Raw genomic sequence first — 24,290 nt, forward strand, 5'->3', positions numbered from 1 at the left:
CAGCTCCAAACTCAACGTCACCTCTCCTCCTCCAGCACCCATACTCACATGGCCAGATGGGGTGAGAACACACACACACACACACACACACACACACACACACTTGCCTAAACACATGGTTGTTGGCTTTCCCTGAGGCAGGTGTGTGTAAACTAAAATGCTGTAAAATAGCCGCATAGGCAACACTGAAATGCGTGTTTAAATAAGCATTGAATGATAAAATGTAGGGCTTTTAAATACACAACGCCACATCTTTCTACACTCTACATCTAAACGCGCACACACACACAGATACATTTGATCATATGTCTAACTTTAAACCGCTCGTTTATCTTCCCTCCACGCCTTAAACACAGGTGTTTGGAGAGCTTACAGATGAGTCTGATGCCAGATATCATGTAACTATGTCCAAGTCCTCTCTCTCTCTCACTCTCACACAGAGTTGTTTCCCACAGAAAATTCCCCCCTACTTCACTTATCACAAACACACAGACTCATACTCAAACATGTCTTTTCCCCCACTCACCAGCTCAGTCAATACGCAGATATTTATTTAGCCCAGAGACAGAGAGTCTCATGAGCAGACAAGGCCCTGAGATTTTTATTGAGCAAGAAGATAAAAAGACGACTTCTGCTCTGTGTCCATTAGGGCTAAAACGGCCAGAAGATCGTCTGATGAAATGGAATAAACTGTTGTGGTTATCTTTCCCTGGCTGCTGCGGTGGAGGCGAGCCAGAGAGAAGGAGAGGGACCACATATGCGAAAACTACACATTACTACACAGACGCACACAAATCTACCCCTCCTTGGTATTGCCCAGGTCTGTATTTATCCCTAACCATAACAGAGCAGGCAGATAATGGCTGATGGGACTGTCGTAAAAATAACCTGGCACACGTCTGTTTGGATTAACCTCGTCTCCTCACTCTTTCTTTCCCCTTCTCCATCCCTCCATTATGTTTTATTGCTATTTTCTTTTCCTACCATTCATTTGATATATATCTATCTCTCTATCTCTCTATTTATACCTCTCTATCTCTCTCTTTATACTTCTCTTTATCTCTCTATCTATCTATCTCTCTATCTCTCTATCTATCTATCTATCTATCTATCTATCTATCTATCTATCTATCTATCTTTACACACTTTACACCAACATGAATAATTCATGCTTTTCTTGCTCTATTACTATTATGTTGTATATTTATTTTGGAAGAATCTTATCAACAGAAAAAGCAACAGGGGCTGCTTTTTTCCCCTCTAAACTAGCCTCTTTGTTTGCGTAAGATATAAAATACTTGTCCAAATATGTTAAAAACTGTACCCAGGGGGGAAAAAAATAAGATGGAAAACCAAGAAACGGCATGTATCATCACAAGCACTTCCCTTGAAGGGGAGCTTGTACTGCACCCACACACATTCACACACAAACACTGCATAAAATGTTGAAACAATAAAACAACTCATTCAATTTATATTGAGTAATAATAAGCTCACCTTTTTCCCAGTGGAGTTCCCCCACAACATGAGTGAATGAATTGATTCTTAGAGGTGCAAGATCCAAGATTGGGAGCATTTTGAATTGCCTCTCAACAGCTCTCAACATATAGACGACGAGTCGGGGGGGGGGGGGGGGGGGGGGACAATCTGTAAACACAAAATTGGGATGTTATTCACATATCCAGTAGATAGAAATATTAGCATTCATTTAAATTCATGTCTCTGGCCAACTGGCGAATGTATTCACGCTCTATTCACCACCAACTCCTAATATCTAGCTCTTCAGCTGCTAAATGCTCGACTATGTTCACCAGCTAGTCGCTAACAGAAAAGTTGAAGGCCTGAAAACCAGAACAATGAACTGAAAGACACTTATCACTAGAAGTAAGGGGAACTGCAGGCTAGTGATAATTATCTCGTACGTTTGATGTGTATGCATTTCCCATGCATACATAAGCTCCAAATAACCCACTGGTTACCAGCCCAGCACCAAACAGTAGTGAAACGAAGTTACTAGCTGGCAGTTAATTCAATATATTTATTGACTTAGCCTTTTTCAGCTTATTTAATTGGGTTTAAGCCCTGCAAATCTACTTTATGCTGCAGTCTCACCAATGCAATTCAATTTATGTGTTGCCAAAAATCACAATTCACAAATTTGCCTCAAAGGGCTTTACACTATGTACAGCATACAACATCTTCTGTCCTTAGACCCTCGCATCGGAAAAGGAAAAAGTCCCTAAAACCACTCACTCTCACACACATGCAACTGTTTCTGGCAAAAAGCTCTAATAAACCCGCTGTTTGCCACCTGCCCAGCAACAAACAGCAGATGGAGAAAGTTACAGTGGCTGGTTGATCATCTAGCAGGCTAAACACCCAGCTATTTTTCTCAGGAGTTGGTGACCAAAACAAAGCTAATATTAACGTACATTCAACAGTAGTCCCAACTGGACAAACCAAACACTGGCTCTAGATTGGGCCATTTGGGTTTTTGCATCGGCCACATAGATGGACGTAGTCTCCGTGACTTCACCCATTTCTTTTCCCGTGTCTGTCGCTTTGGTCGACTTGCTGATAACTAACACTGCACCTTCAACTTAACAAGCTATCACCTATGCACCTATCAGCTTGTCTTGATGTAAATGTGCCCCCTAGTGGCCACGATTTGATTGACCAGCAAAAATAATTTTAGGAGAAATCCCAGATCACAATCATTCCCAAATCAAATAAATTATTCTTTAATAGCCAAAACACTTTAATGCTGGATTTGCTGACTTGTTAGGATGAACATTCCCACAATTGAAAGCTTTGTGTTATCCAGGATGTCCCTTTTTTATGAGTCATGTTCAACAAAACCGGAAACAATTATGTTGAAAACCAACAACAAGACAGTTGATAACTTCAGTAAACTCTCTGAACCCCAGAGGAGGACATCGTAAGCCTGTAAAATGTTGATCCTCGTGTCTGATGAGAATGGGAGGCCAATATTTTATATCCTTGTGGAGGACTGGGATACAATATATCTGACACAGCTTTATTGGCTTACGCTTTAATGACTTCCTGCGCAGAGTGAGGCTGAAGGAGACAGAGGGAGTCTAACTTGTTAAGAATCTTTTTTTTTTTTTTTTTAGTACTCTTTCTTTTTTGCGTTTGGACTTTCTTTGAACTATTTATGCTCTTTCCTCATTACCTGTGTCTTTGCTCCTCATACTAATGGCTGATTCCTCATTCGCTTCACCCTATATACAACTTTCATCGTCATTTGGAGAGACTGTGAAGTAAATGCCTCTTCAACATGATAAGTATATAACCTTGTACATGTATTCCTCAGTGTACACCTCTCTCTCTTTCTGGATGCCTAAGATGGGGTTACTAATGAGCACATGTTCTGATGATGAAGCCTTTTTCCAAGAATCTTTTCTCCCAAACGCCCGTGGCCTTTGGATGACTCCCCAAGGAGACCATTAATTTAGATATCTGTGTGTGTGTGTGTGTGTGTGTGTGTGTGTGTGTGTACATGTGCTTAGGCATGCGCTTGTGCGTGCATGTTGCTCGCATATGAGTGGGAGATCTTTGTTGCTTTGTTTTATCAAACACAAGTATGAGCAAAAGCAGATCAATTAGAGTGTGTGCATGTCGGCAAACATGCAACAACATCGCACACGGTGCAAAAACTAAACTCCCAAAACTCTTAGCTGCTAAAACACAACAAGCCCTTATCACATATCCGTCCTTCCTATCATCATTCTGCACCTTCATCCTGACTCGTTCCCCAAACGCCACCCCCAAAACATCCTTCTATGTCAACACCTCTCACCCCCCTATTCCACCAAAACGCAGACCTTTACCAGCACAAAGTTTAGGAGACTCTTTACACACATACACATGGAGACACAGGCTACTTTTGGCACTCTTCTCCGACGTACAACAACATAGTATATATTAAGACCCACGGTGACAATGATGCATTTCACTCCTGATTGCAAACACACACATACACTATCTCAAAAGGCAACCGGGTGTGTAATTGAGGGGAGCCCCCCCCTCCCAAGCTAATGCATGTGTGGTTTTCCTCTGTGATTGTTGGGTGCTGTTCAGACGGACTCCTCCACTCTCTTACAGCAGTTTGTTTTCGTATTACTCGGTAATGTAGAGAGAGGAAGAATCCACTCCACAGGGCTTACAGCAACTCCTTCTCTATCCAAACACTGGCTGTGTGTCTGTCTGTCCGAGGTGCTGACAAAATGACCAGTGGGCCCCAGTTGTGTAGCAGAAATGTGTTGTTTGGTCATGGGTCAGTAAGGAGCCACAGAAAGAGGTTTTGCCATCAGGATTTTCCACGGATTTCCAAAAGCACTGGTTTTATGCAGCTTTTCATAATTGACCAAATCCATCTTTTAGATGAAAAGATGGCTTCACATGTGTCCACAAATTACAAGAAATTAAGTGTATAGCATGTCTGCCCACCCTAGACAAGGTTTATACCTTTTTTTATGTGTTTTCTTATTGCAATTGATGGTATACTAAAAACATACAGTTTGCATATAAATATTTTTTAAATTGCCATTTTTCGTGTTGTTTCATTTGAGAAATAAATGAGAAACTTTGATTTCATCCCGTCTGAGCTTCCTCGGCATTATTTCCCTTCATGTTTTGCTGAAAAAAGCAGGTGCTTTCTATGCGGAATGGATCGCACCAGATAATGTTCATGCCAGTGTCATCATTTCCAAAAACTAGTCTAAACATGTCTATGCAGGGAACTCCATAACATTTATGCAGGTGCTGTTAATATTAGCTCAGTAAATCTGGCACGATGAGCGTTGGAGTGATTGCCTCTCTGTCTGAGCTCGGCCTCGTCTCTGGAGCTGATGGGAGGCTGAGGCGATTTCACTTCTTTGAAGAAACTCCTTTTTGTTTGGTTGAATGTCATCTTTTGGGGGCCTATATGTTAGACTCCTCAACATTCAGGTGAGCGAGTAGATAGAGAGTGCAGGCTCTGCTGACTCATTAGGGCATACTTTAGACGATCTGACTTTAACAGTATAAAAAAAGATTTGGGGATATTTTGTGTCTGAGGATAGGTTTAGGTAAGTCATGTGAGTGTAGGTAAATCCTGGGTAAATCAATGAACTTTCCTAAGACAACGTGTATTATCAGAATTCCACTGGTTTTAGAGAAAGATACAGATTTGTGTTCGTTTTCCATAAAACAATTCATGGTATTGGAGACGACTGCCTTTAAATATTGTGAATTTACTGTGAGTATTACGATGTGCACACTGACTGAGTGGGTTTACATCCCTGTTTTTGAGGTAGTCATTTCCTGAGAATCTAAATCTGAATTAAGTCTGGGATTTTAGGATGCTGCATGTAAAACATGCAACTTTACATGTGTGGGTGAGCATGTATGCACAAGACGCCGGTGTGTTGGCTGTGCCCCATGATGCCTGGCTGACTGGTCCCAGTGAGAATGGGAGCTGATATAAACATGCTTGGTCGTTCCCACGTCTCTGTTTACACTGGGAGACCCTAGAGCAGCACTAGCAGAGCACTGGATTCCCTCCACACGGCCCACTCACACACTATCCATCTCTGTCTCATACAGAAACACTCACTCATAAGTAAACACATGTAGCATGTGGGCATGCAGAAACAGTATACATGCAGCCATGCATATTGAAGGCGCGTATTGTCACCGTCTTATCTCCTCCCGCTTACCGTTATTGTCTAGAGCCCTTTCACTGTGCTTTCAGTTTTTGTCATTACTAGCCCTGTCGCTGGATAACCACCTGACTTCTTCATTTCTGCACCCTTTTCAACCCCTGCTGTAGAAACTCAAATCTGTAAAGATTTAGCAATGTGACAGAGAGTTCCCACAAAGCCATCAAACCAGTACTGAAGTTAGTTTTACAACACTACCAAAAAGCCTCTCAAAAGGTTTAACTTCGCCGTCTAAGTCCTTTTGAAATGGGCCTGTGATGTACGCCCAACATAAACAGAACACTGGGGTCCTGACAAACACGCCCAGTTTACAGGCAACAGTGAGGTCACCCCTGCAGAACATCTCTGCTGACATGGACGAGTCAAGTTTTTGAAAAGAAATGGCATTGTGTTTTTGGAGAGCTGAAGACACAAAACAGCCTTGTTTCTTTGAGAGTTTGGAGAAGATTGCGTGACCTTTTCAGCTTTTCGTCATAAAAATACCAAACTATCCAGATCATCCAGAGGTTCGGAAGAAAACACACCTTTTGGGGCCTGGAGATGAATGGAAATGTGGCCTCGATTCACCCATAGGCTGATAATATGGTTCCTTCTCAAAGCAAATATTTGACTTCATTCGTTATTTCTGTGTCATCTGTCATAAGTATTACAACTTTCAAGATAGCCAATAGCCCATCAACCACAATTCAGATCAAAACTGTTGTCACACTTGCATACACATGCGCATACATGCAAACACAAATATTTTTCCCAGATGCATGGAAACATTATTTAGCTCTCACTTTCCCCTCAGTCACTCTCTCTTTGACACACGCACACACAGAGTAGTTACAGTGATAGACCGTCTATTTATTCTTAGACATATCTGCATCTATTAAGCCATAAGTGCTCACATCTGTGTGTTTACATGCCGCATCTTATGACCTAATGAGAGTAAGAGCATTGTTCCCCTGGGAATAAGCTGCCCCAGTGATGTGCAGCCCAACAAACTATAAACATACTCCTGCGCCCTGCGTCAGCCGCCTTACAACACACACAAACACACGCACACCATCATTGCTAGTGGTCTGACTTTCCTAACCTGATCTAAATCTAAACCTTTATAGTAAACATCTTGGGACATCTGAACAAGGCTCGTGCGCAGAATGGACATCAATTACAAGGCTATATTTCACCAGGAGAAGCCCAGGAGGATTCAACGGGAGGGAAGAGAGACAATTTGGTAACCAGGGAGGAAGAACAATAATAACAAGGCTGAATCATAAAGAAGTTATTTTTCTGTTTTGTTTGGGCGCAGGCCAGGAGAGAGAAGTGTTTGCAGTGGTCTTAGCAGAAGAGCTGGGTTACAGGAGACAATGTGCATAAGCAAACAATAAGTCATGGATATTAACACTTGAAAACAAACACATACGAATGTGCACACATTGAATACACACTAAGACGCACACATTTAAATCTGTGTTTAGTTTAAGCAACTTTATTTCAGAAGGAATATGCGTTGTTCTTATCAGATTGACCTTCATGCAGTGTTGTACATAAAGTAGAGCCAATCAAATGAGCTCAAGGAAAAGTATAATCAACGCAAAATCTCATGAAGTCATGATCAGTTTGCCTAAAAGTCACGATCACTGCATGATGCGACAGAGAGCAGACACCTCAGGACAGCTTCCATTCACTAAATTCATTCATGAGCCACGGGAGCGGCTGTGAACTCTCTCATTGATAACACAAACATTCCCAACTGCCTCCAAACGTTACTCCTTCTCCTCTTTTGTAGTCTGTCCAGAATTCCCTGAGGAGTATTTACTGACCAGATGTGCTCACTTTCCTCAGAGATGTACTAATCCACATAGTTTAAATGTCAATACGCCATAAACACTGGGGGGGAAAAGTTACATATTGTTATCTGGAAATGGTGTTAACATAAGCTTGTTAAGTGTAATATTGGCAGACGTAGATGATCACAAAGGCAATTTTGTGGCCACAGAATTTGGCCGCAGTCAACAAGCACTTTAGCCCTTTGTTGGACAAATGACTTTTACTGAGTTAAAGTTAATTCACTAGTTAAAGTTAATTCACAGTTTACAAAAAACATTCTTAAAAAGCTCCTTCTGCATGCCATGGTGTAGAAAATGTGAGCTTTTCTTACCGCAAAATAATGTTCTTTCCCACCAAGACAACCTTCATTGTCCACATGGCGGCGCAAGATACCAACTTTAAACCAACTTTCTGGCGATGTTCTGTGAGGCCAGAACTATTTATCAGTTAATGAAATATCTCCTGGAGAAAATATTTGTTACCCTATTTGATATTGTAAGGGATTATATTCACAAATAAAAATGCATTTCCGCTTCCCTTTTTTAAAGGAGGAAAGAAATCCAACATTGATCATGTTCTGCAGGAAGGCATGGCTTTAGCCTAAAATGCGTCTGTAAAGGTACCTCCAACGAACTTTAAACTTTCTGTTAAGCAATTAAAAAAGTGACATGCATCAGCGATATGCATGTCTTGTAAAACTGATTGGCTTTTTAAAGTTACACTGTTTTATTTTGAAAGTTTTTTACCGGAAGTGAATTCTCTTGCCGTTCACTGGGTCACCTGATTTTATTTTGAAAGCCAAAACCGGAAAGAGGTTTGCTTGCAGTCCACGGATGAAGGGGTCTGTCGGGAATTTATTTTTGTTTTACCGTTGGCTGGGCTGTTTATGTCTCGGGGTTACAGCACTGAGATAGCTGATGAGGTAGCTTAAAAATTCAAGCAAACATTCAACATACACACATTTGCCATTTACACGCAAACCCACCTGGAAACAGTGGAAATACCTCGAATCCAGTGTAACGTTAGACAGCTAGCCTGCTAGCTAGCTTAGCTAACAACTTTTCATTCATCAACGTTAATGCTTGTGCACTTTCTTTGTTGCTAGCTAACTGATAGCTGTATTCGCAGGGGCAGTAGTGGGGTGACGTTACTCTTTATTTTTACTCGGTTGTTTCAGTGAGATCGTCACGTTTCACGTTGGTCCACGTTGTGATGCTGAATTAGTTAGCGGTTGTTAGTTGACAGCCGATTTGTTAGGCTAGCAAGGGTTGCTAGTTTAGCATCAATTCCCTAAACAAGCTTTATCAGTTGCGTTACTATGTAATGCAACACTGTGATATAAGCGATGCATCAGCTGCAATACACCTCACACCATAGACAAAACTACGGCGAGATAAACCTTAAACATTAAAATATTTAACGTCATGTTTTGACTTATAATTTGCTTATAAAAGTACTAGCTAGCTACAAAGCGCTAGTGAACGTATGGGGCTGTATCATCAGCGGGGAAGCTAACGTTAATAAACTGCACAAATAGCGTAGAAGTACATAAATAAATGTTTAAATTACTCCTCTGATGTGTTGCAGATGTCTGTGTGATTCGTATTTCGAGTGTTTGGGCACCACATAGCTGGGGAATCGGATGAATTGGTGCTGCAACTAAGGTGACAAGTTAAGCCCCCTTCCACAACATTTACTCATACCTTTGTTATTTAATTGTCTCATGAAAACAATAAAAAAAAAAACACTATATAGGAAAGTAATAGATCAAGAAAAGGCTAAGGGACATGGCATTGCATGATAGTTTTTGTAAATGTGTGTGAAACATATTGATCCTGGGCTTTGTCTCTTCCAGCTCAACTTGTCTCCCTGTCCGTCTGTGAAAAGATGATGGTGGTGTTAGTGATAAATGTGTGAGGAGAAAGCTCCTGTGGTCCTCTTGCTGCACCGCACACTTCCTCATGGATTCCAGCAATGACGAGGCACTTGATATCATTATCACCAATGTGGTGGCAACCTTCAGGACCAGGTGCCACCTCAACCTGCGCACCATTGCCTTAGAGGGAACAAATGTCATCTATAAGCCAGAAGGAGGGGTAAGTCAAGCCAAAGACTGCTGGAGAGCTCACCTTTAATTTGACTCTGTACAGCTTTGCATGCGTTTATGAAATGGGTCACTTTTTATTTTTTTTAGAAAGTCCTGATGAAGCTTCGTAAGCCCAAAGTAACGGCCTCAATCTGGTCCTCAGGGAAAATCATCTGCACCGGAGCAACAAGGTAAGATACTCTGCACACGAAAAAACTCCCATTAACTGACTCGAAGTGCGGAAATACAATCTATAACTGCACACAAATGGAGTTTGTGGCCTAGTCACTTTGTAGTAATGTTGCACAACCTCAACTGCCAATAATGTGGTGGCGTTACCATCTGTCTTATCTGTCACAGAGACACTGTTGACGTTACACATGAGAGCTAGTGATTATCATTTTTTGGGCAAATCAGCCACCTCAAACAAACACTGGGATGCTTTTGGTTGCCTAAAAGTTGCCAGGCACTATTTATGTGTACCTGGCATGCCAAACCATGTACTGGACGTATCTGATCGTTTTTATGACTTTCATGCTCTGTTCTGTTTTTTGGTCAGTGAGGATGACGCAAAGCGGGGTGCTCGCAGGTTAGCACGCGTTCTGCAGAAACTGGGTTTCAAGGTGAGCAAACCTGTCTGTTAACTGCATCATAACAGATGCAACTTTTTAAAGGCAGAAAAATGAATATGAATGCAGATATAGAGCTTATTTTAATATCCGTTAAAGGTTCGCATTTCAGATTGTCCAGTTCAGGTTCAAGTCTTGCATTTATATTTTATGTTCTTAAGTATATCAGACATAATTTGTGGCGAAAGAAGAGTAATTGAATTGTAGTATTGATTTTGAGAGAAAAAAATGTTTTGAAATGTTTATAATTCATTATATTTCAGACTTACGTAAAAATATGATTGTAATAATCTGTAAATATTGACTAAATTAAAAGACCTATAACAAAGTATGTGGTGTGTCAGTAGATTTTGGGTGATGTTTTTACAATCCCTGTCTTATTCTCTTAGTTTTGGCTTAATTTGCCCGACGGTTAGTATAATAAGCGTCCTTTTGTACCAAGGAGGCTTCGGCCTGAAAGCAGTTCTTTCATAAACACATAACACTGACTGCCTCACTACATTCCCTTTGAATTCTTATTTGGTTAAAAAGGATGCATGCAACCAGAGGGGTGTTCCACGAAGCGAGATTAGAGGGGTAGAGAGCCATGTTGAGCCTAAAGCCAGCGCTTCTACTGTCGTGAACGTGGCTCTCTTCTTACAGTAACGTATGCTGCTTCTCTGTGCAGGGAGAGAGTGAATGGATCCGATGACTTTTCTTGACGACACAGATAGTCCATAAGACCAAGCTCGAAAGACAAAGAGCTCTCCTTGAATGTGAAATTCTAAATACATTCACATGTGTGTGTGTGTGTTGTCTGTCCAGGTGAGGTTTTCGGCCTTCAAAGTGGTGAATGTCCTGGCAGTGTGCTCCATGCCGTTTGCAATCCACCTCATAGACTTTACAAAGAAAAACCGACCCATTGCCAGGTAATACAGTACTACACATCACCACCACAGTCATTCGAATCCTCTCCATCCACATCTATTCATAAATGATTTATGATGCAGATTGTTCCTCCTGTGGCTGACTGGCTTTCTTAAGTTTGATCATTTTGGTTCATTAGTTTTGAGTTATAAATGTTGATCTCGGAAGGTAAAAACAGGCCACTGTCATAATTACCTTTTTGTATTTTCTATTTACTTCCTGGCTCAGTTTAGCCTGAGACACTCCAATACATGTATTATGATTATGAAGTTAGTGGCATTTGCAAGTACAGGATGACCTCTAGTGGTCAGCACTTTTGGTACCATAATAAGCAGACAGAAGAATGTGTTGTGTGTTGCTGTAGTCACCCTCTGATTCACTTGTTTACGTGACTACACATATATATATATATATATATATATATATATATATGTATGTATATATGAAAACTCTCAAAGCTGTGTATGTACTTGCTTTTTATGTGCTGAAAGCCTGAAGTGTACAATACTTAACCGTGTTTTTTTTTTGTCAGTTATGAACCAGAGCTCCATCCTGCTGCCACGTACAGGATCAAACACATAAAGGCTACTGTACAGGTGTTCTCTACTGGCAGCATCACAGTTACAGGTACCTCTCACACCGACATGCAGACTAAACTCTCTCACCCTCATTCGCGCACAGTTCAAGGGCACTCCAGCTTATGGGATTGAGGTTGTGTTGTCGCAATTCACTTTTGTAGTCCGTTACAACCAGAAAAGCGGCTTGTAAATAATCCAATTCCTCAAGGCATTTCACTCAGGGTGAAATAGTTTATGCCCTCTGCTATTCTGCATTTGTCTGTATATGGGGTTTATTGGTTTTTTTTTGCTGTTAATTGTACTCAAAGCTTATTCTTATGCTTTCATCCCTACCGCATGGTTCAGGACCAAATGTGCAGAATGTGGCCACAGCTGTTGAGGAGATTTACCCACTGCTGTTCGAGTGTCAGAGACCCCGCTGCAAGTAAAAGACCAAGTTGAAGAAGGAGGCATCGAAGGAAAGAGAAGGCATGACTGAGGAAGCACCTTATCCTTGGATTTAACCCGCTTGATTGAAGCGGCAACAGCCACAAACTTCTAACCCGATCAACAGACTGTGCGTCACCTGGATTTTTAAAGAAAATCTCCATCAACCCCCAGTTGGGAGTCTTAAAATGTCCCTCTCACAAAAAAATGTATTGCTGTTGTGGATTGTGTGGCTCTTGGGATTTTAACAGCCTAAACTTGCAAGTACATCTTTAAACATCGCATCGTTCGGGGGGGAACCGGTCTACCGAACTTGACACGACACTGAAGGTAGAGGCAGTTATTTGCTGTCGGTGGTAAATTGGCTCTGTTTTTATTTTTTTATTTTTTTTGCATGGACACAGAAAGACCCGTTTTTTATAACAGTCTTCACCATTTCAACGCTTAGCAGTTGTGAAACATCAGTACCGTAGGATAACACTAAGAAACCTCACAGTTAACCCTTTTATACAAGACGACGTCACATCTGCCACTTTCTTCTGGAAGACTCTCCGTCCACTGGCTCGTTTGTAGACGTGTTAACGCAAACACCAAGGCGTCCACTGTACTACTCGTAGTTCTGCCCAAAGAGGAAAGCAGCAGTCTAACCTCAGACTAAGTCTCGACTGTTACACGTGGACTCGGAGTAAGAGCAGGTCCTTCTGCAGATGGACATATCCATAACTCACAATATTCATTCATCGGATTTTAATTGTTGGTTTCCTTACTTACTTAGTTTGGTTAGTTCACTATAAATATGTTCTTGTTTCTCAACGGTGGCATTGGATCAGAATGCACACACATCATCTTAATTCATCTCTTAACAATAGTTTTGAAACACAAGGTAAAGATGAATTATGTACAGATCGAGACCTCTGTCCTAAACGTTTTGGAATGTAATGAAACATTTTTAAAAGTTAAAAGGATATTTAATGTTTCAGGTGGTGTGTTGAGCCACAGATCCCTTAATTAAGCCACCTACTGGCTACTGGACTAACCGGATGCTGTCTGTAGTGAAAGGCAGACACTTGATACTAACCAGTAGCTGTCTTTCACTTCAGACAGCTATTGGTTAGGCCCAGGCTAAAGTTGGGATGAGACAAGTCAAGGAGTTGAAAATTGGCGCAGGAATAAAGTCATTAAACTCCAGAATTGGTCTTGGAAATCGCTGCATAGGAACAGATGGTAATGTTTAAGTAAAGAACTCAAAATTACAAATGCAGCCATTCAGTTAAGTCAAAGTTTTATGGCAGTTCATTCAGCGCTGTCACTCGTCACCGGGCTTGGCGGTACATTCATCTGAGTTTTTGAAGGAACATATCATACACAGTGTTCAATGAGCCCATGCTTCTAGTATTAACCAGTACCTTAAAAATACAAATAAACCTTCATAGAATCTAACTTTCCTAAACAGCAAAAAAAACAATGGTTAAGTGTTTTTAAATGTGAAAACCTAATGACAGGCAACGTAGATTTATCGGATCTGATGGAAAAGATGCTGATTCAAAAAAAAAAAGACTTGGACATGTTGTCTCCAGTATGTGGGGTGGACTTTTTGAACCAGTGTCGACTGAACATTTGTGACATTTGTTCAGAATTTTGTATTTTGTATAAAAATAAAGGTTCATGATAAAACGCCACCATGGGACTACTGATTTACTCTCGTTGTCATTATGTCCTCATTGAAGCTCTTTCAATGGCTATCCAAGCGTCTCAGTGTGACACAATACAAATACATTTCTACATTTTCCAACAAGAAAAAAAAAAGATAAGGAGCTATCAAAGTACAGATTTTAAAATGTGCAATTTTAATTGTGAACAGGTCCACACAGAAGTCATTCTTTCTTGCAGTAAACATCCCTCCTGTCAATCACCTAAGTATCATTTTGGCATCACAGACACAAGTAACACAGAGAAAATTGATTGCTTGTTCCCATAAAATGTAAAGGAACAGACACTCGTGGCCTTTATCCATGTATCTGTCACCATGTAGACAGTGTGTTCTGCAGCATGACTGGTTTGAGCCCTGTTAATGTTACATTACATAAAACAGGGAGCAGCGTATAAATAATATGTTAAAGGAAATCATTTGAAATCCAAAGAATGTTAAATACATTTGAAGTGATTAGCGTCTTATCGTTTAGAACATCTTAGATTTTTTTTCCCCATGGTAGTCCAAAAGAGCCAATCGACAGCAGAGACACACGCTGGTATAGTTTTCACTTTGAAGTCAACATTTCAAAATGTGGTCCAGGCCGCCTATTATAGCAGCAACTACCACAGAAGCGTTCTTGAGTACTTTGCCAGGTGTTAATATTTATGTCTTTTTTGACAGATTTTGTCACCGCGTCGCAATCGTGCAAAATGCAGCTGTGAAACTCTCCAGATGTGTAGACAAAGAGGTTGAAGAGGCCGTTGGCCCACCCACTGGATTTGGAAACTTAACAGGTGTGTAGTTGAGATCAAAATGAAGGCTGAGATTGGAGGTGGGTGTGGTCCGAGCAAGAGCGTCGGATGTAAGGGTCATGGATGTCATGTCGAAATGGAAAATAAATTGTAGCAGTACAGTGTGAGCACTCATTGGAGGAGCTTCATTAGTTCTGCTGGCTGGTGGGGAGTCAATTCTATCCTGGTCTTAAGGTAAAATGCCCCTTTCTGCTGTATTCTTAAATAGGGACACAAAGAAAGAAGGGTACTAAATAAATAAAATATATTCAATCCCTATTCTTACCTTTTTTTTTACTGCCTTTTAACAAGCAAGAGTGAACCCTGAGATATCCTCATTTGAGCAAATTCACATATACTTCTCCATTATTTAATTATTTCCTATATATGCAATTTCCAGCATCCCTTTTCCTGTTGATCTTTTCCTTTACATACTTACAGCATGTAGCAAGAAGGCACTATATGACAAAGGCATCGTTATAGGAATCCAGGGATGTACAGTACAGATGTGGGTGGGATGTATGAGTGGTACCCCAAAGTCTTAACAGTGCTAATATGATTGTCCTTCTCGGCCCTTTGCTCCCCGCTCTCCTTCAGGTGAGGTGTTCAGTTGTGGTCCGTTGTGCTGCTGCTGATCTGGCTTCCGCTTCACAAATCAGTTTACTAGATACACTGACAAAGTTAAGATCACGTGTAAGCTGCCATTTACTTCTTAGCCAGTTCTTTCGATATCTCCTCCAGCGTGCGACCTTTGGTCTCGGGGACGCAGAAGATGACGAACACCAGCAGAACAAAGCTCATGGCAGCGTAGAGGAACATCACGTTGGCCACGCCAATCTTTTCTGGAAAGACAACAGCAAAGAAATGTGTCCTTAAATGTCGGCGCATGACGTCAGGCAGCATACATGTATGTGTTGCGTGCTATGACCTAGCCTCCTCATTAGTATGCATAGTTGGCTCGATTGGCGCCAGATGTTTTAATGAAGTTTAGAGGTACTTCACAAATAAGAAAGATTGGCAAATCAGGTCACGCCTTGACTGTTCTCGGGGTCTTCCTATTTTGCTAATCCTATACAGTATACTTTGCAGTAGTATGGCCCCACAACAGGCGAGCAGTGAGACTGACTAGCAGGAGGAAACGAGGTGAGACACGCCTTTCTTTCTTCCGAAACCGGTTTGGTACAAAATCTCTGGCTGTGCTAGAGATTGTGCTAGATTCCTCTTTCTTTGCCTGTTATTGACAACATATGGAAATACAAACTGAAGAGCATAAAGCTGTGCAATGGTTTAAAATGTTTGTTTACCTGCAATTATCGTCTGCAGAACAGAAACGGATCTACTAGTAAATATCAGAGACAGTTTCAGTCAAATTATAACTCTACCACAATTAACTTAACACACATACACACACACACACCTGTAATTGTGAGGAAGGTCATGGAGATGAGCAGGTTAGTGGCCCAGTTTACAGCCGACACCACAGAAACAGCTCTGCCTCTGACTCCCATTGGAAAGATCTCACTGAGCACCACGTACACCACTGGAAAGAAAACGCATAGACACACATTCAAGGATGTAAGTGAACATGGTTAATAAGGCATAAATACAAATAACTTGATCCAGAATTAAATTTGTGATATTTGATATTTGTGTGTGGGGAGTTGAAGGCATTTACATCAGAGTCCACACTTCTTTATCTGGGAAACTGGAGCGTTTCACCTTAACCTGTATGATATGTATGATATGTATGTATGATAGCTATTGCTGTACTTTGAACTAAACACACTAATTGATTTGGTGCTTACTTGGCCCGAGGCTAATGGAGAAGGCTGCCACATACACCAGCAAGCTGATCAGTGACGCCCACTTCAGTAAGGAGGACCCTCCTCCATAAGTGCTTCCTCCTCCCGACTCCCCGACCCCATCATCTGCTCTGGTAGTCCGCTGTGACTCCTCGCTGCTCCACTGGTCGGGGAGGTCAGTTGAAAAAATGTCACCGTTTCCCAAGTCTGCAGAGGTTTCGTTTGAGTCCCACGCTGCACGCGTGTGGTTTAACGTAGTGTGACTTTTGCAGAGGCTGGTGAGGTTGGTGTGGCTTTGGTGTGTTAATGTACCGAGCGCAACCAGCGACATTCCCATCGCGACAGCACCCCCGCACAAAAAGCTCTTGGTTCCCACGCTGTCGACCAGCAACACGGCTGGGATGGTGCCAACGACCTTGACCACCCCGAACCCCGTGGAGGCCAAGGTTGCCGCGGCGTCACTGTCGAAGCCCACACTGCGGAGAAGCGGTGAAGCGTAGGAGAGGATGTTGGGCTGACCGGTGGCCTGCTGGAGGAAGACTAAGATCACACCTGTGAGCAGTCGGGAGCGCAAGTTGGCCTTGGTGCTGAACAACTCCCAGAAACTATGCTCTGATTCCTCTTTAATTCCTGTCCTGATGTCTAAGAGCTCCTTTTCCACATGCTCATGGACCCCACCTCTCATTCGGGCCAGCACTGTCCTGGCCTGCTCCACTTTACCCTGGGTGACCAGGAAGCGTGGGCTCGGTGGGAGGAACACAAGTACGCTGATCTGCAGCAGCGCCGGGGGGATTACCAGCCCGAATGTATACGCCCAGCCATGGGGCAGGGTAGCGAAGGCGTAACTACAGCTGAATCCCAGCATCACTCCCACAACCAACATCAACTCGTACAGCGTCACCAGCAGGCCCCTCCTCTCCCTCGGCGAGATCTCCGCAATGTACAGGCACGCTCCTGTCCCCGACAGCGCTGTTCCCATGCCGACTATCACCCGGCCCAGTGTGAGCGCGATGAGCGAGCTGGCCGCGATGAGCAGGATGCTGCCGCCGACCACCAGGGCCGCGCTCAGGAGCAAAGAGCAGCGCCGGCCGTAGCGGTCCAATATGGGACCTCCGGCCAGGCAGATGAGGAGAGCGCCGAGCAGGGGGGAGCTGACCAGCAGTTCTTGTTCTCGGCAGGAGAGGCGGAGGAGGCCCCGCAGCTGCAGCAGGACTCCAGAGGTCAGGCCCATTTCATAGCCCAGCATCAGGCCGCTCAGAGAGGCCGCTCCAGCCGCTACCAGCAACAGCCAGCTGCTGCCTGGAGAGAGAGGCAGAGGGTGTGAGATGATGTGTCAAGTCATGGTTACAGCACCTTTCTAGTTATATGTTTATCTTATTAATTATCCTTTTGGGGAAGTGGCTTTGGAGGGAGGCCTGAAGGGAAGGGCTGTCAGTGTTGCTGACTTGGCAACTTTCTCGCAAGGTTTTGCAACGTTTGGAGCGAGTGTTCTTGTTTAACGCTCGTAAAGTTTCAAAGCTATGGATGATGGTCTCATGGGCAGTTGCAGATATCAGGTTAACGGCGCGATAATCTCACCAAAACCAGGGTTGGCAGGCAGCAAAGGTTATAAATGCTAAATATTATATAATATATATTACGTGTCCATACCATGTCACAGCACAGAAACTCCACTAACAAACCTTCAGTCGAGGAAATGAGTCAAAAAACATAAAACTAAAAGTAAAACATATTGTAATTCATTTAAAGGAACTGTGTGTCATAATCTTTTGGCTGCATATCACAGCTTTTTCTCCCCCAACCTAGAAGTCACTTTAAAAGTGCTGACTGTGCGCAATTAGAGGTCAGAAGTTCACAAGAAGAATGCTGAGGCAATCTTGTAAGTCATTGAGTGTATGAGTGCTTAAAGCCTACACATTTTTATCTTGAATGTATCACTGTGAGCTAACAGATATTCCTTATCATTAGAGAGATAGGAAAGAAAAAAAGGTCGGAATGCACCAAAACTGGTGCACTTAGCATGTACACACATATATAATAACTGTTGTAATATGCATGGCCTTTTGATATTCATATGTCATAAACTTCATAATAGATCCTTGTACTTGTTTTGCTATATTGGTGAAGTACAGCTTTGAATAAAGGAGACTGCACTTGAATTATGGTTATTGTTTAAACCCGCTACGTCAATACCTGCTTGCAATTGTCCTAATATTCCTGCAAGTGAGACTTTTTTTTTCATTTTGTTTTAATGTAACTCTCGCGGTGCAACATGCAAGAAAAACAGAGATGCAGCTGCAAACTGCGGGGTCCTATACTGTCATTTACTTTGACTGTTGCACTTCATAACCCCTCTCTCAATCCTTTTCCATAACAAACATTATGTATGAATGGGCTTGCAATATTTAACATGTTCGACAAGTACTCTCTTGTATTGAGACTTTCGGCTACTGTGTCATTGACTTGTAGTTGCTTTTCTATTTGGGGTTTCTTCCTGAAACACACCAGAGAGCATCTTGGGATCAAATCGGACCAGGGGCGTAAAAAGTGGCACCTTCCCCACTGTCTAACCCTCCTACTTTCGGTGCCCTTGCTCGGACCACACCCATCTTCAAACCTAGCTTTATTTGGATCTCAGCTACACACCTGTAAAGTTTCGAGACTGCGTCTTGCACGGTCGGGATGCTATCGCGGTGACAAAATATGTGCATAGACAAACAACTGGCAAAGAACTCAAAACCGCCTCTATGTTGCTCTAGTTCCCGCTCCAATTTCCAAATTCCAACTAATTAACTTGTTGTGCAACACTTTTAATTTATGTTCTGCCACGAAACAGCTCCCACTAAACCAATCCTACTGTGTCACTCCTTTTAGCAATTCTCAGTATTGTCAATTTAAATCCCGTTCACAATTATTGTTTGTAATATTTTCGGCGTGTATCCAGGATGGATTGGCTGGAGAAACTCCCAGAAACTATGCTCTGATTCCTCTTTGAGTCCCGTCCAGATGTCTATGAGCTCCTCTTCCACATGCTCCATTTAGTCCGTGCAATAGATTTAATCGGGGCCCGTTGACAAGGAGTTTGTGATGAGTGCATGTGACATGTTTGGTATGACGCCAGCAAGGTTAGAGTGACCCGGGACACAAGGCATATAAAAAAAAGTCATAAACACTTTTTGGCTTCATCATTAATCCGTGTTTAAGAAACAGCAAACTACATTCTAGTTTTAGTCGAATGATCTGTTGCAAGATGTGGTTTACTGATTTATCTAGATAACTTTGCACGGGACTTTATTTCTACATCAGTCCAAGTTACCGATTTCAGGGAGTGCACGCTGTAGGGAGGTAGGGTGTAGACTTGTATCCACCCTAAGAAACATGATCTTTTATCTGATAAAAAAAAAAAGGTATACTGCTCTTTTTGTGTACCTGTGCTTCTTTGTTGCTCCAGGTTCTGGGTCTCAGACGGGTTAGAAGTCAAAATCTTGGTCTCACTGATGGGGTCCATTGTCAACCACCTCTAACAGTAGACCTTGATATAAAACAGATGCAAACCAACACATTCAAACAAAGAAACATCATTAATTATGCAGAATAAAAAAAACGTTGTCAGTGTACATGCACTAGCCCATCGGTATAAACAGCTGGGCACTTCCCCACAGCAGCAGCATCTCATGGTTGTCATAATTGATATATGTATATGTAATAACTACTGAATGAAACTTCATTTTCTGTGTTTTTGTTTTAGTTTTCTGTCCACGACTTGAGCTAAAATGTTGCAAGGTCACTCTGTGGAAGCCAGAAAGCAAAGACCACCAAGGAAAACAACATTTAGCAGCACGTTCTAACACAATTACTTCAACTATGGGGACTTGTCCCCTATTTCACGTGCAACTTAAAGCGAATTTCGCCTCATGACAAGTTTAATTTTAGGCAACGTATTAACAAATGTGACACTGCCCTACCTGACGACCCAGCGGCGTTTCTGTTGTTATCTTAATTTCGTGTGTTCCGGTCATTCGCTTTCTTTCTCGGAACTTTCTCGTTCTGCCTCTACTCCCAACTCTTCTTTCTCTCGTGTCGGTGCACGCACGCTACTTGTTTTGCTACAGCACTTGTTTTAGCCCCGCCCATGTTTTTCCCAAATCACCAATAAGAAACGTGTATTAAGTCTTGAAACGCCTAACATAGATCCTTATTGGTTCAAATGTGTCAAGCAGCCAATATATATAGTTCAATGTATTTGTAAGGAACAGTGTGACTAATATGTCCTCCATAATGCTACATTATGAAGAGACTAGTCACTAGCGATATGCATATCTTTCTCTGTGCTGTTTTGTATAGTTTACAGTCGTCTTTAGAAAGGATTGTGAAGCGTTTGTTTTCCTTTTTTCGCAGTGATCATCACTTTAAAGTAACCAGTGATAGAATACACCTGCATCAATAATGGTCCTTCTCTCATACTGCATGTGAAAACAAACAGGGTGGCCACCTGCTGTTTTGCTCGGTTCCCATGTCCTGTTTCTATGAATGCTGCAGGACTGAGCTGTCACACCTGTCCTGCAGCTTCACAGATGACAGAATGTATCCTTACGTGGGTGGAACACTCTGTGTTTGGCCCTCCTTTCTGGAAATGTATTTAGAGATTCAGACGTGACCTATAGTGACCTGTTTTTGATTCTGTCATTTCATCCTGAGTTAACTTTACCAAAGGCTCGTTTGTGTAGAGGTGTGTTGTGTAATAAATCAGTAACCAAGATAACTATGGGCGGCCTACTCGTTGAATACTGGTCATTAATATGTCAGCAAATAATCACTTATTATTATACAACAGGTTGACAAGGTAAATGGTCCTATGGAAAGTAATTTATTATCTAGGTTTAGCCTTGCTTAAATACCATATAGGCATGCTGTGTCTCAACAGGGACACGACTAAGCTGCACTAAGTCAAATAAACGTTGTGATGGCAAGGCTTCTTTTTTCTTCTTAATTCAAGACAATCAAAGATTTACTCACTCAGCAGGAACATATTGGCAACATAATCAGCAGACACACATATTGATGGTTTAAAGGTCAAACTTGATTTGAAGTAGGCAGATCCTTTAAGTATAGGCCGAACCACATTGTAAAAACACTCCATTACAAGTCAAACCAAGTATATTTAAAATCATGCGTGCCTCCACAATTAAATATCCTGAAGTAAGCTTTTTTAACTGGTTGAAAGTGGTAGAAAACGAGATAAAAAACGGAAGGTAAGATATACAGTATATTTAATAAGCAGGCTTCATTACAAGTTAAGACACCAAGTAAAAAGTAAAACAGCGTCATCTTGTGGAACTCCTGTTACCCCACATCGAGTGGTGGAGTACTCAACCCATGAAACAGATGCACCACCAAAATAAATACAATTTTAGAAAGTTATATTATTAAATCAACATTCGCCAAGGACAATAAAGAGAAGCATTAACTGTGGTCACAATAGAGACACTTAATGCATCATATTTTATCGTAGCCTATGTTTTATTTTGGATACTTATTTAATGTTTTGGGGATCTTTATTTTTTGGGAGGGTGCTTCAGCAAACACATGCACACATATGAGCACTATGTGCGAGAACTATACTACTAACACACTTCCATTTAATCAAATAGTGTTTACGACAAATAAACTGTATAGCCTAAATATTCAAAGAAATAATATTATTGTAAAGCGTTAAAAATATGTCAGAAAAATGATGTCATCAAAAAAGTCATATGCTGTCATACAAAAGTCATAGTATGTCGTAAAAAAAATGTCATAAAAAGAAATAATATTGTAAGGCATCAAAAAAGACATAGCATACTATGTTGAAATAAACATATTGTATATTGTAAAAAATGTCATAGAAAGGTAATATTATTGTAAGTCGTTAAGAAAGTCATTAGAAGTGTAGGAAAATATGTCATAAAAAAGTTATATTATTGTATATTATAAAAAACGGTCATAGTCATAGTGATTTTAATTTGAATTAAGTCATTGTAAAAAAAGTCCAAAATATCATAGTGTGAATTTTTTTTTCATAAAAAAAATATTTTATAGTATGTCAGAAAAAATATAAAAAAGTCATTGCATTTTATGTCAGAACATTTTTTTATTAAAAAGTGATAGTATTGTATGTCATTAAAAATGTAATTAAAAAGTCAAATTAATATGTGCTGTGAAATGTCATAAAAAAGTCAAAGTGTACTATGTCGGAAAACATGTCTTAAAAAAAGTAATATTAGTGTTCGGCGTTAAAAATGACATTAAAAATTGTCTTTAACAAATCATATTATTGTATGGCATTAAAAAAGTCTTATTTTATACTGTCATGAAAAAGTCATAGTGTAAGTTGGACAAATTTCATTAAAAAGTAAAATTATTGTAAGGCGTTAAAACAGTCACAAAACAGATTTAGCATAATAAGTCTGAACATTGGTCAGAAAAAAAGTAATATTGTATATTATTATAATATTGTACACATGTTTATTGTAGTGTATGTCGTTAAAAATATCGTGAAAAATTCAATGTGTAATAAAGATCGCCTCAGAAAAGTCATAGTATTCTTTTTCGGAAAATATGTCATAAAGTTTTCTTTATTATCACGTATTAAAGATAATAAGTAATCGAGGGTTGATGAAGCTGAAGTTGCTCGAAGAAAAGCACGATGTCTGTCATGTCATATTTGTTGTCTGAGAAAGTAAGAGCAACTGGTTTACTTCATCAGTTCAAAACCTGGCCAGCAGATGGCGGTGCATGACTATTGCTGCAGAGCAGATCTGGAAATTTGATGGAACATCTTTGGCCCAATACAATTTTACTAAACTGAGACTATAGTACAGGTGTGCCAATAATGATATCATACTGTAGTATTCTGATAATATCCAAAATACCCAACACTGTGACCAACAACATTTTCGTAGCAGCTTTTAAAAAAAATGTGTTTTGATTTACTATATGGCTTAATCAGCTGTAAGTAACGTTGTTTACCCTCTCCTTAAGCTTAGACTATTAGAGAATAATAAAGAAGATGATGGTAGAAACTACTGTGACAGATGTTAAGTTAGTGTTTCAGTGCAAACAAAGAGTGCAATGGAAGTTAATGCTAGTATGTAACACAATACTGACTTTGTGTAGATCTTCATTTTAAGAAAATAGGTCTGAAAGATGTCATCAGGAGTTACTTTAAAAGATAACATTTTCCCCAATTATATTTATGTCGATAAATCTCGTGTGGATATTTTGAACTGGACTCACTGAATTTTCAAGCAACTTCTCAGACCAACAATGTCAAACAGAGTCCACAGAGTTAAACATTGTGTGGGTTTCCACTCAAACACCTTCCCAACACTCCTCTTATAATGTAAATCCTTGAGGCAAAACTCTTTTTTCCATTTCACCCACTTCCCAGGGAGTTTGAGGTCAGAGGTCATCTGCACAATAACCCTCTGCATCTGGTAGACATTCAGAGTCCTCTTTAAAAAGACACCCCAGCAGACACAATTAACCATCAACACAACCTTTAGGTCCAGTAGAAGGGCATTGTCGCTTGTCAACAAAACACCCTGCTGTAATCTTATTGAAGACACAATATTTCATTTTCTACTTGAATTATCATTCATGCAATTGCAGCTTTAGCTTCATAAAATCAGTTATCTTCTAGTGCAATGTAACTCTTCTCTGGTTCATTAATATGCTTTGACCTGGAGTTGCGTTATCTGAGGCCAGCCAATAATTTGCCCACAAACTGATCCCTCCACACACACACACACACAGACACACACAGACACTTGGACGTCACAGTAATTGTTGTGTAAGGC

The 24,290-nt window shown here is 40.9% G+C and overlaps 2 protein-coding genes across 2 annotated transcripts; one reads left to right on the top strand and one right to left on the bottom strand.

Annotated features, from left to right (window-relative positions):
- Positions 1-8,336: 8,336 nt before the first annotated feature.
- tbpl1 (TBP-like 1) lies at positions 8,337-13,780 on the top strand. The gene is made up of 8 exons (XM_079180956.1): positions 8,337-8,463; positions 9,129-9,205; positions 9,397-9,637; positions 9,736-9,818; positions 10,187-10,250; positions 11,061-11,164; positions 11,695-11,789; positions 12,086-13,780. The coding sequence occupies exons 3-8, from the start codon at positions 9,503-9,505 to the stop codon at positions 12,166-12,168; spliced, it is 564 nt and encodes a 187-aa protein (XP_079037082.1). The 5' UTR covers positions 8,337-8,463; positions 9,129-9,205; positions 9,397-9,502; the 3' UTR covers positions 12,169-13,780.
- slc2a12 (solute carrier family 2 member 12) lies at positions 13,437-20,524 on the bottom strand. Its single transcript, XM_079180955.1, has 5 exons — positions 20,418-20,524; positions 19,882-19,984; positions 16,456-17,751; positions 16,068-16,190; positions 13,437-15,492 (listed from the first exon to the last, which is right to left on the bottom strand). The coding sequence occupies exons 2-5, from the start codon at positions 19,958-19,960 to the stop codon at positions 15,356-15,358; spliced, it is 1,635 nt and encodes a 544-aa protein (XP_079037081.1). The 5' UTR covers positions 19,961-19,984; positions 20,418-20,524; the 3' UTR covers positions 13,437-15,355.
- Between the last annotated feature and the right edge of the window lie 3,766 nt (positions 20,525-24,290).

This window comes from Pholis gunnellus (genome assembly GCF_910591455.1).
Source record: "Pholis gunnellus genome assembly, chromosome: 19".
Classification (NCBI taxonomy): Eukaryota; Metazoa; Chordata; class Actinopteri; order Perciformes; family Pholidae; genus Pholis; species Pholis gunnellus.

What these genes read in the sequence shown, in the direction of transcription:
- tbpl1 (XM_079180956.1), top strand. Translation starts at nt 9,503, where the DNA reads ATGGATTCCAGCAATGACGAGGCACTTGATATCATTATCACCAATGTG. An exon ending in ATCTGCACCGGAGCAACAAG is followed by an intron (nt 9,819 to 10,186) that starts GTAAGATACTCT and finishes TTTTTTGGTCAG; the next exon opens with TGAGGATGACGCAAAGCGGG. An exon ending in TGCAGAAACTGGGTTTCAAG is followed by an intron (nt 10,251 to 11,060) that starts GTGAGCAAACCT and finishes TTGTCTGTCCAG; the next exon opens with GTGAGGTTTTCGGCCTTCAA.
- slc2a12 (XM_079180955.1), bottom strand. Translation starts at nt 19,960, where the DNA reads ATGGACCCCATCAGTGAGACCAAGATTTTGACTTCTAACCCGTCTGAG. An exon ending in GGAGCAACAAAGAAGCACAG is followed by an intron (nt 17,752 to 19,881) that starts GTACACAAAAAG and finishes CTCTCTCTCCAG; the next exon opens with GCAGCAGCTGGCTGTTGCTG. An exon ending in GACCTTCCTCACAATTACAG is followed by an intron (nt 15,493 to 16,067) that starts GTGTGTGTGTGT and finishes TTGTCTTTCCAG; the next exon opens with AAAAGATTGGCGTGGCCAAC.